Below are 17,756 nucleotides of genomic sequence, written 5' to 3'. Positions count from 1 at the left end.
GCTGCTGACCCTGCCTGTCAGGTTACGGGGCAGAGCAGGGTCCTGGCTTAATTGCTAGTAGGAAGCCCTGGGTTGCAGGCCCCAGCGCAGCCTCAGACCTCAGGGAACATTCCAGAACCTTCCCAGCCTGACCTCTTCCCCTCTCCTCCATCTCGTGTCAAGGTCCAGGACCAACCTTCTTTGTGTTTTGGCCTTTTCCCTCGGCATCTGTCCCTTTTGTCTGCCACAGATGCTCTCAAATGTCTCCTCCTCCTGTTCCATGCCCTTTGGGTTAAAATGTTTGACCTTCCTCTGCCGTTGCCTCTGGTAGAATGTGTTATTACAAAAAGCAGCCCCAGGACTTTTCTCAGGGACATGTAGAGGACAGATTCAGAGGCTGGCAGGATAGGCTTTTTTGATGTCAGACCCCCAACCTAAATACGATCGGACTCTTGCAGGAAGGTAACTCCCCCTCTACCTTCAGCCTGAAAAAGCCTGATTGACCGAAGGCTATGGGAGGAGGGGGGCAGGGTAGGACTCTCAACCATCCTTAACTGCGTGATCAGGATGGGAGGCCCGTCAGTGTGCTTTTCTGCTTTCCCAGCCACTGACACATACCCATTGGAGAGAAAGGGAGAAAAGCCCCAGAGTCCCAAAGAGTGAGATCCACAGTGATCCTTGTTCAAATCAGTGATGGCCTCAGCAAACCCCAGGTCTTGAGGGACAAGAGCTGCTCCAGGGTCCTGTCAGTGGGGGACTCTGGCTTCATTCCTGGTCTGCCACCTCTGGGTGGAGTCCAGGGCTACGCCCAGGCTGGGATTACCTGGCCTCTCGCCTCCCGCCTCCCTGCTGCCACCTCCCCCCCGCCCCAACCTCGGAGCCAGGACGGTCTTGCGGGGGACTCTGCTCACCTTTGCATCTTTGTTTTGCAGTGATCAGAGCCAAAGCAGTCAGTAAGAAGGAGGTGGACTCTGGCAATGACATCTACGGCAACCCCATCAAGCGGATTCAGTATGAGATCAAGCAGATAAAGGTACCGGTGACCGTCCTGGGGTTGCTGTGTCCGGCAGAGCTTCGGGAGGTTTGGGAGCATGGCAGGGTGTCCCGCTGTCTCATTGCACCTCTAGGCCCCTAGAACTGGTGCAACCACGCCAGGGGCTGGGGGCGGACAGTGAGGAGCAGGGGCATCAAGCTGCAGGTAGATCTGATTTTCCTTAATCTGTAAATGCCAGACAAATTGTGTGCATGTGGCATGTTCCCCTCAGCTCAGTTCTTCCAGAAATGTGTTGTCTTCATTCCGATGGATGTAAGTCAGTGGCAGAGCTTCAGCATTAAGGTACCAGCTTTACAGCTTCTGTGGAACTTTCCATGAGTGCCTCTCCACCTCTTCCATGGTGGGTGGGTTCAAAGGCAGTGGGAACTTGGCCATTGTTTCTGGGAGCCCACAACTAATGGGGCAGATGACCTAACTCCCCCAAAGTGCGAGTGGGCTCCAGTCTTGCCTGGTTAGCTTTACTTTCAAGAGGTGTGAGGATTTGGAGAGAGGACGGCTCCTATGGAGAGGTGTGCTGGGACATTACCTAAGAGAGGGGAGTTAGGGAAGACATGGACTTGGCAGCCCGGCCGATGATGGAGAAGATGCTTTGCCAGGCTGGGTAGGACTGGAGGCGTTGGGGGCTATAGCCCCAGGGGAAGGTGGCTGGTATTTGTCAGTTTTTCAGAATGTGAATATTGTTCAAGATCATATGGCAAGGAGCCCGTATTTGGGAGGGAGGGAGGGAAGACACGGGGGAGGTTGGGAGGACAGGACCAGTGCTAATGGAAGGTTATTGTTGTTGATAGTAACTAACTTGGAAAAGACCATGATGCTGGAAAGATTGAAGACGAAAGGAGAAATGGGTGGCAGAGGACAAGATGGTTAGATGGCATCACCAACTTAATGGATGTGAATTTGAGCAAACTAGGGGAGATAGTGAAGGACAGGGGAGCCTGGCGTGCTGTAGCCCATGGGGTCGCAAAGAGTCGGACACGACTTAGCAACTGAACAACCACAAAACTTGGTCTGTAAGAGGGAAGAAGATTCCAGGCTCTAGCAGGAGAGACAGCTTTGTGACCTGGTTAGTCATTGTGGCCATCCATATTGTTACAAAAATAGAATATACATGTTACCAGAAGGTCAGCAAAATGCTTAATCATTAAGTCTGTGTCATTTAAAGGGGTGCCCCGGTCTTTCAGTGCCAACATCTCTATTTATGAAGCAGTTAAGACAGTATCTCTGCTCTAATGACCCACTGTGGGGTTATGAAAAGGGAGGTGTTGACACCAAGGAAGCACCTTCAGCCCTTTGGTGACAGACGTCATTCGTAACCTTTCTTGGCATGGGTTGGGGTATAGCTCTTGCAAAGCTGGTTCATCGTGACATTGGGATGACCCTGTTCCATTTGGGTATGCTTCTTGAAGCTCTCTTCCCCCAAAACCAACCAGTGCTATTACCCTGGGTTTAGCCACAGCAAGAGTCCTGATGAGGTTCGTGTGGAATTGTGGAGCCTTGGTTGTGTGTGTTCCACGGTGCTGTTTGGCCTCCTGTGTTGTGTTGGTCCTGGCGCGTGTGTGCCCTCTCCTTTCCATTACCTCCACCCCCACTCACCTGGCTGCCAGCGAGCTGCACCCCCAAAACTGGAGTGGAGGGCAGTTCTCAGCCCATGCTCACGTCTCCGCCTGTCACTGTCCCTGGTGGGGCAGCAGGAACCCACTGGCTGGGGCTTTCTCACTTCCTGCCCAGACCCTGGAACAGTGCACCCCTTCTCCTGAGCAGCAAGTCTGTTCCCAAGGGGCTCTAGGGAAATCTCAAGTTGAACTCCCCTTGCCCAGGGAGTTACATCCTAATTAAGAAGTGCCTCTCTGCCCTGGCATCAAGTAGCCAGTACTTGATCAGAATTCCTGGAGAGAGACGAAAGTGGCTGTCCTCCGTGGTGGGTCAGAATCACCTGGAGGTATCCAAGCCCCTCCCTGGAGATTCTGTGATGACCTCACCCGTGGTTGGGAAGGCAGGTGTGTCTGAGGCGGGTCCTTCTGGATGACGAGGTCATCCCCAGCCTGGTGACGCTGCCACACTAGGCAGTGAATCACAGTGATTCCGAGGAACTCTGTGCGTTAGGAATTGTCATCTTCCAGCCTGTCTGACCGGTGCATCCCCATCCCTTTTCCGTGCTGGCAGTACCCTGGGTGCAGGTTGGGGCACGTGTTCAGGGAGGCATCCGGATTCCTGGCTGTGCCGCCCACGTTCACTTATGTTCCTCATCCTCCTTTTTCCAGATGTTCAAGGGACCTGACAAGGACATAGAGTTTATCTACACAGCTCCCTCCTCTGCGGTGTGTGGGGTCTCGCTGGACATTGGAGGAAAGAAGGAGTATCTCATTGCAGGTGTGTACGCAGATATGGGCATGGGATGCTCTTCAAGGGTGTCCAGGGGAGTGGAGGTGGGGCGGCTGGAGGTGAACCAGAGCCTTGACAACACACATGATACACACAGTGCTACTCAGAAGTCTTGAGATTTCCCTGATTTTTCCCATCAGAGGACTGATAAATTTTCAACCGTCCTCCACATTCCCCTTGTTAGAATAGTGGAACCAATGTGACTTAAGAGAAAGAATAGAGTAAACCAGTATTCATAGGAAATCTGAGGTCAGGTGGACACAGAGAGGTGAGAGGCTGGAAGTGCTCAAGGCTGGGCAGGAAGCGGAAGGCAGAGTTGAAACCTGGTTTTATTATCTTTTTTGGTAGTTTTTTATTTATCTGGCTGTGCCAGGTCTCAGTTGCGACCATGCAGGATCTTCGATCTTTGTTGCAGCACACGAGATCTTCAGTTGTGGCATAAGGACTCCTCACTGCGGCATGTGGGAGCTAGTGCCCTGACCAGGGATTGAACCCAGGCCCCCCCTGCATTGGGAGCTCAGAGCCTTAGTCACTGAACTGCTGGAGAAGTCCCAAAACCTTGTTTTAAATCTCTTAATATTACTATGTGTGCTACTCACCCATTCCTTTGTTCATCGTATCCCTCTTTCATTTATTGTGATAAAATATACCTAGTATAAAGTTTACCATTTTAGCCGATTTTAGTTCAGCAGCATAAAGCACATTCACATTGTTGCTCAAGCATCACCACCATCCGTCTTCAGAACGCTTTCATTTTCCCAAACAAACTCTGTGCACATTAAACTCCCCTTCCCACAGCCCCTGGCAACCGGTGTTCTGCTTTCTGTCCCTGTGAAATCTGACTCCTCCAGGGATATCATAAAAGTGGATTCTAGCACAATTTGTCCTTTGGTGATGGGCTTATTTCACTGAGCATAATGTCCTCAAGGGTCACCCATGTTGCAGCAAGTGTCAGAATTTCCTCCTTTTTTCAGGCTGAATAATATTCTGCTGTGTGGATAGACCACAATTTTATCCTTGCATCTCTTTTAAAGTTTTTATTCTTTTAGTCTTACAGAAAATGACTTTACTTTTTTTTCTTATTATCACTAGATTTTATTTCTTAGAACAGTTAAAGATTTACAGAAAACTTGAGCAAGTTAGTACAGTATAGCCAGCTATCTCAGGTCTTCCTACAGCTTCCTCTGTTATTAACATCTTAACATTAGTATGATATATTTATTACTATGGATGGACCAGAATTGATACAGAAATCCCTTTACTTCTTTCCATTGCCTCCTCTGCCTGCCCCACTAGCTTGCACCCCCAGGGTCTAGAACAGGGCTTCTCAAAATCAGTACTATTGATATTTGAGACCATTTTTTGCTGGCAGGCTTGTCCTATGCACGGAGAATACTTAGCTGCATCTGTGACTTCTTGGAGTAGGAAATGGCAACCTACTGCAGTATTCTTGCCCAGAAAATCCCATGGACAGAGGAGCCTGGCAGCCTTATAATCCATGAGGTCGCAGAGTCAGACACGACTGAACATGCATGCATACGTGGCTTCTACCCATTAATTGCTGTCACATCCTCCCCCCAGTCATGGGGTCTTCCACATCACCAAATGTTCCCTGTGGTGGGGAGCAGGATCACCCCGAGTTGAGACCTACAGGTCTAACCAGACCTCCACTGATGCCAGAAATGCCCTATGTCTGAGCTGGTCAGTGAGCTACTGAGCACTTGAGACCTGTGGCTGGTGCAACTGAAGAGCTGGGGCTTTAATTTCATTTATTGCAGTTGATGTAGGTGTGACGGTGGGGCCTTCCCTGGTGGTCCAGTGGCTAAGACTCCGAGCTCCCAATGCCGGGGTCCAGGGTACGATCCCTGGTCAGGAACTGGATCCCACACGCTACAACTAAACATTGAAGATCCTGCGTGCAGTAACTAAGACCCAGCCCAGCCAAATAACTAAACTAAATAAAAATATTGAAAGAGATTATATTTAAGGAGTTTTTTCCTTCTTTTAGAAAGCCTCCTGAACTTCCTAAATGTCTTATTCTGAACATCTGTTATTTAAAATGTGTTAATTCAAGGGTCAGGGTGTATTTATTATTGAATGTATAATTCAAGGGTTAGAGTGCAATCATCACCATGGTCTAAAAGAAACCCTGTACCTTTTAGCTATTACCTTCCTAACTGCCATTCTCCCCCCACCCCCAGCTCTCAGCCACCACTCATCTCTAGATTTCTTTATACTGGACTTTCTTATAAATGGACTCATGTAATATATGGTCCTTTGTGTCTGGCTTCCCTCAGCATAATGTTTTTCTTTCCTAAGTTTTTAATGTTTTACTCACTGTTCAGTTCAGTTGCTCAATCATGTCCGACTCTTTGCGACCCCATGAACCGCAGCACACCGGGCCTCCCTGTCCATCACCAACTCCCGGAGTTTAGCAAAACTCATGTACACTGAGTCGGTGATGCCATCCAACCATCTCATCCTCTGTCGTCCCCTTCTCCTCCTGCCCTCAATCTTTCCCAGTATCAGGGTCCTTTCAAAAGAGTCAGCTCTCCACATCAGGTGGCCAAAGTATTGGAGTTTCAGCTTCAGCATCAGTCCTTCCAATGAACACCCAGGACTGATCTCCTTTAGGATGGCCTGGTTGGATCTCCTTGCAGTCCAAGGGACTCTCAAGAGTCTTCTCCAACACCACAGTTCAAAAGCATCAATTCTCTGGCACTCACCTTTCTTTATAGTCCAACTCTCACATCTATATATGACTACTGGAAAAACCATAGCTTTGACCAGACGGACCTTTGTTGGCAAAGTAATGTCTCTGCTTTTTAATATGTTGTCTAAGTTGGTCATAGCTTTTCTTCCAAGGAGTAAGCGTATTTTAATTTCATGTCTGCAGTCACCATCTGCAGTGATTTTGGCAGTAACACCCTTTAATATGAGAGCCTCAGCCATCCCTCTGGGTCTCCACACTGCCCTCTAGGGGCTATGTGGCCAAACTGCAGAGCTGCAGAAGCCCTTATTCAAGGAGTGAGAGCCCGCATCCTGTTGCTGGTGGCTCCTGGTGGGAAGGTAACTTTGGTCTGGGCCTGCGTCTGCTTCCAGACATGCACAGGTGAATCCTTACCCACGCTGAGGCTCTGTCTTAAAGGCTTCTACATCAGGCCCCACCAGCTTCCTGTTAATAGAAATAGAAGTGCCCTTTTCCTGGCACTGATGTTCTCCAAATGCTTTTCATGTGGGTTCCACTTAATCTTCACTTACCCCCATCATGACCCCATTTTATAGATGAGGAAAACTGAGGAGTAGAGGATGGAGCCATGGGCTCAGGCCCCGTGGTGTGTGCCTGGACCCACTTTCAGACCAGTGACTAAACTTTGGTTGATGTCATGTTGGTAGCTTGAAGTTGGCCAGGGTAGGAGTATTGACACCACAGAATTCAAATGCTACACACTTAATCCCAGGAGAACTACTGGTTAGGCGTTTCTCAACACATCCCTGCTGGCATCACACTGCCAGGGAGTGGTGCTGTTGTGCTGCCAGAAATTAGACCCTGGTTCGCCTAACCCTGGGCTTGCCTGGTGGCTCAGCTCGTAAAGAATCCGCCTGCCATGCGGGAGACCTGAGTTCGACCCCTGAGTTGGGAAGATCCCCTGGAGAAGGGAAAGGCTACCCACTCCAGTATTCTGGCCTGGAGAATTCCATGGACTGTATAGGCCATGGGGTCGCAGAGTCAGACACAGACTGAGCGACTTTCACTTTCAGCCTAACCCTTGGTGGCTCAGTGGTACAGAATCTGTCTTCCAATGCAAGAGACACAGGTTACATCCCTGGGTCAGGAAGATCCCCTGGAGAAGGGAATGCGACCCATTCTTGCCTGGGAAATCCCGCGGACAGAGGAGCCTATTGGGCTGCAGTCCATGGGGCTGCAAAAGAGTCGGACACGACTGGACAACAAACAACAACAACAGCATGACTCCTGGTCTGTTACACTCCGCTTCTTCCATCACTGGTCCAGGTTTAGCAGTCTCGCTGCCCTGACGCCTAGCCCAGCGGTCCTCCACCTCCCCTGCTCTTTGGAATTCCACAGTGAGTTTGAAAAACTCCTGATGCCCAGGCAGCTCCCCAGACCAATTCAAGCACCATCTCTGGGGGTGCCTCCCACCCCCAGAGCATTGGTAAAGCTCCCCAGGTGAGTCCAGTGCACAGCCAGGGCTGAGAACCTGCCCTGCTCTGGGTCAGAGGCAGACCTTTTGTTCTAGAGGTGCCAAAGAGCCAGTCTGCACAGACTCAGGAGGCCTGAGCCCTAGCAGCCAGGGTCAGTCACCCCCTCACACAGTGGCCTCTGGGCATGATTTTCATCTGCTGGGGCCCTTCCCGGGCAGTCAGACCTGCTTTTTGCCCAGAGATCCTGAGGAGTGTGGCACTGCTCTTTTATTCCACGAGATGGGTGGTCCAGACCGCAAGGCCCTCTGGCTGGATCCCAGGGCAGGACGGGGAGAGGGCTTATGTCCAGCAGTCAGGAGCCCTGGCAAGGTCTCTCTGGAGCATGGGGCTTGGGTCCTATCCTTCCCTGCTTATCCCAGGAGTGCAAGGAAACCATGGGACTGCTAAGAAGGTGGATCCAGGACAGGCGTGGAGGGTGGTGCGATGATTGTTTTGCTGGTAGTTGCTTTTCTTCCTTTTGGGAGATGTGATAGGAACATCCGTTGTGCTCAGACCCTTTTCTGAAAGGGAAAGGCTTCATGTCCAAACGGAGCATGGTGAGTCAAACACAGAAAGCCTCATAATTTCAGTCACTCTCTGATAACATTTATTTTCACTCACGTGTCATCTCAGCTGTTCATATCTGCCATCAAAGACTATTTAACATGTAATATGTACATGACCTGTGAAACTGCTCCCACACCCAAGCCCTTTCGGTTGTCCCCAGGCTGAATGAGAAAACAGTTATACAAGTAACTGCCACACACATTTCAGAAACTTATTACCCGTGAAAGCATCCAAATTGTAGCTCCACTTATAAGAAAAACTACAAATGTTTGAAGATGCTCTCAGTTGATAAGTGTGTGCCTGTCACCTTAGTGCGAGCACGCTCAGTCATGTCCTACTGTTTGCAACCCCGTGAACTCCAGTCTGCCAGACTTCTCTGTCCATGGAATTTTCCAGGCAAGAATACTGGAGTGGGTTGTCATTCCTTTCTCCAAGGGATCTTCTGACCCAGGGATTGAATCTGCATCTCCTGTGTCTCCTGCATCAGCAAGCGGATTCTTTACCCCTGTGCCACCCGAGAAGCTATCGTCTTAAGCTACCATACATTTCACATTGGAAGCAGGCAACACGGGGCACATTTTAGTTTCCTAACTGGCCATGGAACGTAAGATTAATAAAAGGCCCTTCCACTGGCTACTGACTCACACCATTACAGAGGAACCTCTCTAAGCCAGCTTCGTTCCCTGGCTCAGTGAGACAGCTCTGGGTTCAATCTGGTGTTTACTTTCTGAAGCACAGAATCTAGATCTTGTTTTCCTGGAGTCACAACGGGCTAACCAAGAATCACGGGGCACAGAAAACCACTCAGCTAGTGCTGGCTGCGGCCCCACGAGTGACCACACAGCCTGGGGCAGCCCACCTCCTCCTGGGCTGATGACTCAGCTTCACATGTCGAGTTGGCACTGTGAGACGCTTGTGTTCAGGAACTGTTACAGAATCGGCCCTGTCATTTTCTTCTCCAGTCCTCATCTCCGGAAAAAAGTAAACATACAACCCTCAGTTACAAATTTTAATTAATTCCTGCTTTTCTGTGTCCAAGAAAGACTTTGCTTTTTTCCAAGGCAGACAGATGCTCACGTACCAAATCAAGTCTTAATTATCTCTACTGAAAGGCATCTCTTCTTAACATTCTGAGATGCTGCACCATTTACACATGACATTTAAAGCTAATGGGAACTGGGAACTGGGGCCATTGAAAATACACATTTTCAGACTTCCCTGGTGGTGCAGTGGTCAAGAATCTGCCTGGCAATGCAGTGGACATGGGTGCTATCCCTGGTCTGGGAAGATCCCATATGCTGCAGAGCAACTAAGCCTGTGTGCCGCAACTACTAAGCCTTCATGCTACAACTTTTGAAGCCCGTGCTCTGCAGAAAAGAAACCACTGCAGTGAGAAGCCCATGCACTCTCTACAACTAGAGTAGTCCCTGTTTGCTGCAACTAGAGAAAACCCTCACGCAGCAACAAAGATCCAGCACAGCCCAAAATAAGTAAACAAAATTTTTTTAAAAAGAAAAAAATTGCATTTCATCTCCATGCTGTGCCTTTGCCCACTCTCTGTGGAAGGTTGAACTGGTGGTGAAAAGGCTTAAAAAGGAAAACAGCAAAAAAAAAGATATTGAAACACATTGTTAGAACAAATAACCATGTCATCATCAGTAAACTTTTACTGAGCCATTATTATGTTCAAGGAACTATGGATAAAAAAGGATTAAGACACAACCATTACCCTTTGTGCTTATGACCTGATTAAAGAACATGATATGCAAGAAAGGCAAAGAACAATGTGACTAATGCCAGTCACATGATGCAGTGGAAGTTGCTACCTAAGTTTGGAGGGAGGGACTGGAATGAATACTCAGCCTGCCTCTAATGAATGACCAGGCCGGGCAAGGTCAGTGCCAGAAGAAACCAAGATATAGGAAAGAGTTACTTGCCATTGTCCATTTAGCTCCCTGTCTATTCTGTACGCTTTAGATAATGGCTGTGTGTGTGTGTTCAGTTGTCAAGTTGCGTTCAACTCTTTGCAACCCTATGGACGCCAGGCCTCCCTGTCCCTCACCATCTCCTGGAGTGTGCCCAAGTTTGTGTCCATTGAATCAGTGATGCCACGCAACCATCTCATCCTCTGTCGCCTTCCTCTCTTTCTGCCTTCAATTTTTCCCAACATCAGGGTCTTTTCCAGTGAGTCAGCTGTTCGCATCAGGCGGACAAAGTATTGGAGCATCAGCTTCAGCATCAGGTCTAGAAAAAATTGCAGCTGTTTTTGAAGCTTAAGGTCACCCAGACACATCTTTTTTTTAGTTATTAGGATCAGAATGAATGCAGTCAAGGAGTCCTCCTGCTTCTTGATCCTTTACTTTACCTGGAATGTCAGACAAGTCCAAGAAAAAAATAGAAGGCTTGAAGGTTAGAGGTATGGTTAAGACAGAAAGAAGAGCAGGAAAATTCACACCTGGGGAGTGCTGCCTGCCACCTGCCCAACACAAAGGATGTCATTGGTGCCACGTGCAGCCTCAGGCAAGCTGATGTCTTTCCCCTGATGACGGGTTTCTGTTTCACTTCCTCCTGACGGGATGCAGAGGATAGGCTGTCTGCATCAGCACTCGCTGAGTTGTGTTTCTATTAGTGATTGTTGGTGGCCAGGGCTGTGCCTGAGATCATTAAGTTGGAAGCGCTGCAGCTTTGTCAAGCCAAGATGCCCAGGGTGCAGCCCGGGGCTCCTGTCTGCCTCTCAGGGAGTCGCGTGTCACTCTCTGCCAGGCTCTGGTGTCATCACTGGGCATCTGTGTCTCTTGACAAGGTGCCATTGTAACAGGAAGGACGAGATTTTAGACAACCTCCCTGGCCCTCATTAGGTCCTGTCATTCACCAGAATACACACTGGTCTGTCTTTTTCTTCTGCTCTGCTAATGCCTGGGCTGTCACCAGTGAGAACTCTTCACAAAAGGAGGAAGGGGGCTGAGTTAGGAGTCTAAGGTGCGAACAGTGTCTTATCAAGCATCTCATCATGCCCAATACAGGGAATTTAGGGCAGATTGCTGATTTTATAAAATTCTGCTCTTATTGTTCATAATGGAACAACCCAGAATTACAGGTTCAATGTCAAATGGAGGAAATGCTTGTGAATAAATATTTGGTGGAAAAAAACACAAGAAGCAATATAATCTACATACAACAGTGACATTTTTCACTTGAATACATGCGCATAAAAGAATATTGAAAGAAAATGCATCAGAATGTTAGCTCTAGGTAATGAAAAGAGAGATGTTTTTAAAAGTTACTTTCTTAAGTTTTCTACAGTGAGCTTGCATTCTTATACTCAGAATAAATATTCCATGGTGTATGAGTCCGCTCAGGCTGCTATAACAAAAACCATAGACTGGAGGCCTTAAGCAGTAGAAATGTATATTCTCACAATTTTGGAGGCTGGAAATTCAAGATTAAGATGTTGACGGAGTTGGTTTCTTCTGAGGCCACTCTCCATGGATTGTAGATGGCCAGTTTCTCCGGGTCCCCACATGGTCATCCCTCTGTGTCTGTCTGTGTCCTAATCTCTTCCTCTTACAAGGGCACCTACTGGATTCGGACACACCCTAATGACCTCATTTTAATCAATTCTTTAAAGACATTCTCTCTCTATAGAGTCACACATCCTGAGGTGCTAGGGGTCAGGGCTTCAATCTTGGAGTTTTGGAGGGGACACAAAATAGCCTACGGCCCAGGATACTGTCAGAACTAACACGCCCTATGCCTGAGTCTCATCCAGATGCAGGAAAAAGAAGAGACCCCGTAATTTCATTCTGAGCTTGGTGACCCCTGTCTCCTCAGGGAAGGCCGAGGGGAATGGCAATATGCACATCACCCTCTGTGACTTCATCGTGCCCTGGGACACCCTGAGCACCACCCAGAAGAAGAGCCTGAACCACAGGTACCAGATGGGCTGTGAGTGCAAGGTAAGCTGCCACCACCTCCTCCAGGTGGACTGCCGGGGGTTGATCCCTGACTTTCCCAGGGCCTCTCAATCCACAGGGTCCTGACTTAGGACAGGGCTCTGGGGAGGTATGGTCTGCCCACAAGTGAGGGTGTCCAGCCAGGGACCTTTGGGAGGTAAGGGGAATCTGACCACGTAGGCTGCAGCTTCTAGGAAGGGAGCCTTCTAGCAGGAGGAGTTTTGTGGGCAGAACATGGGCCTTAGGAATGTCTTTCTACAAATGCACAAATGCAGAGACTTGGCGTGCCTTGTGAAAGAACATCCCAGATGTTATGGTTTTGCCAGTGTACCAGCCATTTCCACACATGGGTCCATGTAAATATGGGGTCTGTGTGTTGAGAACCCCTGAAGCCCCTGCCTTTCTTCTTGAAAGCACCCCAGAGGTGGTGCCAAACACAGTTATAGCAGCGCAAACGCTTAGATGCAGCCATAGAAGGTGAGGTCTGCGTGGCCCCCAGGGTCCCATTCTGTTGTCTCCTAATATCCCTCGGTCCCCGCCGCCCCTCCCCCAGCCCCAGCACAGGATGTGAGTCTGGGCCCGGTGTGGCCCAGAGATTGGCCTGTGCCGGTTCACACTGCTTCTGTCTCCTTCCTGCCCATCCTGGTAGATGCTCGCTAGCCCAGCCCTTAGCTTGTTCACAGTGTGAATTCTGACCCACAACTACTTGTAAGTCTAGCAAACTCCTCTGTGCCTAAGGTGAAGTTAAAAAAAAAGAAAACAAGTTCCTCCTTTTTCTTTGCACGGCCTGAAGGTTTGCACCCTCCCGTGGACTCAGGTTCTTTTACCAAGACGCTATTCATCCTTGCTGATCTCCTCGAAGCATCTGTGTGCTTGGGAGCAAGACGCTGTTCTTTTTACTTGAGTTGAACCTGTCTGATAGTCAAAACTCTATTGTTTTTGTTTTATTTATATATTATGAGACGTCCCCTTCCTTATTTTTAGCTGTGCCATGAGGCATGTGAGATCTTAGTTCCCTGACCAGGGATTGAACCCATGCCCTCTGCCGTGGAAGTGCAGAGTCTTAACCACTGGCCCATGAGGGAAGTCTCTCAAGGCCCTTTATTGTTGTTGTTGTTAAACTCTCTGGAAGGTGGGGCTAAGCTGAAGCCGGTTTGTTGTGCTCAGAGAAGGTAGACCAGATGGCACAAAGTGGAAGGCGAGCTTACAGTAGCTAGGGGGTACAGAAAGGTTTCTGTCCTGTCTTGGACAGGCTGCCTGCTGCCACTTGGAGAGTCTGGGGCTCAGGAAAGCCTACTGATGGAGCAGGTTCCCTCCCTCCTTCCCTGCTGCACTTACCTGGTCATTCATTCTGCACACTGCCCTTGAACACCTTCACCAGGTGAAGGCCAGGTTCTGGAGACGCCCCACGAGTAGCCTCGGTCCCCAGCTGAATCCACCTCATGTCCCCCTTCCCAGATCACGCGATGCCCCATGATCCCATGCTACATCTCCTCTCCGGATGAGTGCCTCTGGATGGACTGGGTCACGGAGAAGAATATCAACGGACACCAGGCCAAATTCTTCGCCTGCATCAAGAGAAGTGACGGCTCCTGCGCCTGGTACCGCGGAGCAGCACCCCCCAAGCAGGAGTTTCTGGACATCGAGGACCCGTAAGCAGGCCACCAGCACCCCTGGGGCCGATCGACAGCGTCCAAGAGTTCAGACTGGTCCAGCTCCGACATCCCTTCCTGGAAACAGCATGAATAAAAACAGTCATCCAAGTGGCTTTAAGTTAGTGTGATTCTCCTCTCCACCCCCATCTTCATTTTAAACACACAGGTGTGGGTCTGGAGGCAGAGATGGGTCCCACACCCCATCCGCCAACCTGGGCACTGTGCATCTCGGTCTCCCGTCCCTGGGTGCGGGCAAAGGGCTGGACGCACAGGTGTCCCTCCTGGGCCCAGCCCTGGCACTGTCACAAACGCTGAGCAGACAGCACTTGGGGTCCCCAAGCCGGGTCAGGGCAGAGCCTGGAAATGTACATTTTGCGGGAACTTTCGAGGGTCATTGCCGGACTGTGTAGCAGGCCTACCAGGTCCCTTTCATCCTGAGAGGGGCATGTCCCTCGGTTCCTGCAGTTTCCACACCTCTGGCCCTAGGGTGGTGGTCCCTGTGCACCCCCTGTCTCCCCCACGCCCACCATGGACTCCCAGCGTCTGTGACTTCCGGGAGCAGCCCTGGACCAGTGGCTTGCTCTTGAAGGACCCCCAGTTAATCATATTAATCTGCAGGATTCCAGCAGGAGCTTCCCTCCCTGGCCTCGTAGAGATGTGAGGGCGGCAGGCTTCAGCTCCAGCCAAGTTTTTTGGGTCCCATCCCCGGCCCGCAGGACCCGGCCCAGCCCTTGAGGGAGTCTGTGACGTCCTGCCCTGGCGTAGATGTTTGCCAGGGAGGCCTGGCTGCCCCTAGAGTTCGTTCCTGGGCTGCTAAGGCCCCTCTCACACCCTCCTCTGTCTGGCCTCGGGCACCCAGGTGGAGGGGCATGAATTGGCTTTGCGAGGCGCTCTGTGTGGCCAGTGGCATGAACTCCCCCTGCTGTCTGGCACATCTTGAAGACATCAAAAGCTGGATCCTGCCCTGTCCCCCAACACACCTCAGAGCCCCCCAAGCAGGTGCCAGAGTTTTAACAGTGTGAGCTCCCTGGAAGACTGACCGTCAGTGTGCCCCGGGGGTGCAGGGGTTCCACAGAGTGAAGTCAGCAAAGCACAGAATGAAGACCTCCCTTGGGAAGGATGAATTTTGGCGGGGAGGTGGTGTTAGTAAAGCACTCATGGCTTTTCTGGGCCTCCAGAATACTGTGGCCGGCTTTAAGAGACATCTCATTCTGCTAAAGATGAATTCTTAGGGAATATGTGAACCCAAATTTACCGGTGTACCCGCCCTCCTCTGCTTATATTTCTTGTATTACAAAGATCTCCAAGTTAAGAAACTTCATAGGGAGCTAAGGAGCCTAGCTGTTCCCTAAAGATAGTTTCCTGATGCCAGTAAATCGGGGGTTAATGGAGGCAGAAATTTCTCAGTAACAGTAAAGATAATCTCCTTTCTCTCCCCACTTGTGCTGTGAAGGTCAACTGTCCTAAGTTTATCATGCACGCTATGCAAACACACAATGAAACTGGAGTCTGTTGGCCTGGGAGTAGTCGTTCTGCAGTTTTCCCAAAGTCATCTTCTAAGCCTGCTCTATTCTGTGGTGACCCCAAAGCACCTCTGAGACTCCTGACCCTCCCCCGCTGTGACATGCAGCCCCCATGCTCAGCCGGGGGCCTGGTCAGCACAGATTTTGATGACCCCCTTTCTAGGGCAGACTAGGGGACTCTCCAGGAATTCAGCCCCGCTCCAAGGGCATCTTCATGTTGTGCAGTGATAGAAAGTTTGTAAGATGTCATAATGGACCAGTCCGTGTGATTTTAGTATATATAAGAACACCAGACCCTGCAGTCAATATAACACCCCACCCCCGTCTGCTTCCTGTACGGTGTTATCACATGTAACATTTACTCCTGTTTCTGCTGATTTTTTTTTTAATGTTTTGGTTTGTTTCTGACATCAGTTGTAATCATTCCTGTGCTGTGTTTTCTATTACCCTCGATAGGGGTTAGACTCGCACCTTTTTTTCCCAAAGGTTTCTGCATCGTGGGAGCTTTGGATCCAGAGTGGATATGGCATGGTAGCTAGCCTATGATGGTGATTCCTTCAGACCTTTTCTTCCGTTCTTTGAGTATCATTGCTTTTCTGTCTCCTATTTTTTGTTCTCTGGTTCCAATTATTACAAAGCAAAGAATCTTTGTGTAGGTTGGTTCTAAAAAATGGCCTTTATATTCAATCCATGCACATTGGTCTTATAGCCATGCTGAGCAGGAAAAAAAAAAAGTCAAGATGAAGAACACAATGGTGGCCAAGAATCCACTCAAATACTCTCAAGTCAATAATTGCCATATATATATAGTTTAAGAAGGCTCTCCATTTGGCATTAATTTATATGTTATGTTCTAAGCACTGCTCTTTCCTCCCTCTATTCTTGTCTTCTGCAAGCGACTCAAAGTATTTAAGATAAAGTTTACATTGTAGTTATTTCCAAATCTTTGCTTGATAAGTATTAAGAAATATCGGACCTGCCGCCGTAATTTAAAGCTTTGTTGATCTTGTTCGTTTTTGTTTGGATTTTTTTTTTTCGTTTGTTTGTTTTTTCAATTTTGGGGCAATGTGATTTTGCTGGAATATGAAGTCTTGAGACCTTCCTGTGCTGGGAACACGTGAGAGTTGTTGAAAGTCGACAAGCAGACAGCGCATGTCTCCGATGCTTTGTGTCTTTCTCAAGTGACCGCTCGGTCCGTGGACAATAAACAGTATTATCAGTGAGAATGCTGGCTGTCTTCATGTGATCATTTCCGACGTTCTGAGCTGCCCCTTTCTAACTTTGGAACAGGGGAGGGTGGGGGTTGGTCTGCTGTTGGTTAGTCACTAAGTCGCGTCCGAATCTTTTGGGACCCCACAGACTATAATCGACCAGGCTCCTCTGTCCATGGGATTCTCCAGGCAAGAATACAGGAGTGGGTAGCCGTTCCCTTCTCCAGGGGCATCTTCCCGACCCAGGGATGGAACCCATGTCTCCTGCATTGGCAGGCAGATTCTTTACCACTGAGCCACCAGGGAATTCTATAGGTTGGTTTATCTCCTAAGAAACAGGCCTGGGGGCTTGGAGGTCTCCATGGGATGTGGCAGAGAATTAGGGCAGACGACAGTGAATATGGTTTCTTAAATTGGCCAAGAGGCAGGACAGGGTCCCTTCATTTGGTACATACATCTCCTTTTCTGTTATGGAGCATATCTCACACTCACACTCACACACACACATACAAAAACAGACCTGCATCCATCTTGCATCTCCCACCATCAACCCACTGTTTTCTTTCTCTGCACCTACTTGCCCAACCACCCTGCCCAAGGTTATCAGGAAGTTTCTAGACGTCAGTTTTGTCTGTTTTCGGTACGTATCTCTCAAAAAAAAAAAAAGAAAAAAACTATTTTAAAAACCTTTCCAAAATACTTAAATCACACCTTGAGAACATAATTCATGAATGTCATGGACTAGTCGGTGTTCAGACACCGCTGATGGTCTCATAAATGCTTTTTTACAGTTTGTTGCTTTGAATCAGGATCCAGATAAGATCCACAAGTTGCAGTTGCTCCCTCAAGTCCCATGTTTACAGGTCCCCTCCTTGCCCCCTCCCTCCTTGGCATCGGTGCCTGTTCTGACCTGCAGGCCACATTTGGGGTCTAGACAAAACCATTTCATTTATTTTATGTGTTTAGGTCAAACGTGACTTTTTAAAAAGCACTTCTTATGGAAATTTTCAAATACATACAGAAATGCAGAGAATGACATCATAAACTCCATGCACCCATGATCCAGTTTCAACAATCTTCCCTTTTCTTGATCTTTGCAAATAGTTTTCAGTCCGTCTGAAGACCCACATATGGGGTGAGCAGATTGTTAGGGATCCTACCAGACACCACTGTCCCCCCACCTCAGCTTTGCTCGTTCTGTGAAAGAAAAGCATTGGGGGCAACTGAGG

General features: G+C 49.1%; 1 protein-coding gene across 1 annotated transcript in view; it reads left to right on the top strand.

Moving 5' to 3' along the window:
• The window catches only part of TIMP2 (TIMP metallopeptidase inhibitor 2), a 52,910-nt gene extending 36,368 nt beyond the window's left edge, over window positions 1-16,542 (top strand). Inside the window, exons 2-5 of the mRNA XM_043462347.1 lie at window positions 912-1,012; window positions 3,295-3,403; window positions 12,017-12,141; window positions 13,597-16,542. Of these exons, the coding sequence (XP_043318282.1) occupies window positions 912-1,012; window positions 3,295-3,403; window positions 12,017-12,141; window positions 13,597-13,794 (533 nt within the window). The 3' untranslated portion in view covers window positions 13,795-16,542. The remainder of the gene's footprint in view (window positions 1-911; window positions 1,013-3,294; window positions 3,404-12,016; window positions 12,142-13,596) is intronic.
• The last annotated feature ends 1,214 nt before the right edge of the window (window positions 16,543-17,756 follow it).

Source organism: Cervus canadensis, chromosome 1 (genome assembly GCF_019320065.1).
Source record: "Cervus canadensis isolate Bull #8, Minnesota chromosome 1, ASM1932006v1, whole genome shotgun sequence".
Lineage (NCBI taxonomy): Eukaryota > Metazoa > Chordata > Mammalia > Artiodactyla > Cervidae > Cervus > Cervus canadensis.
This window is presented reverse-complemented; position numbering and strand designations above follow the sequence as displayed.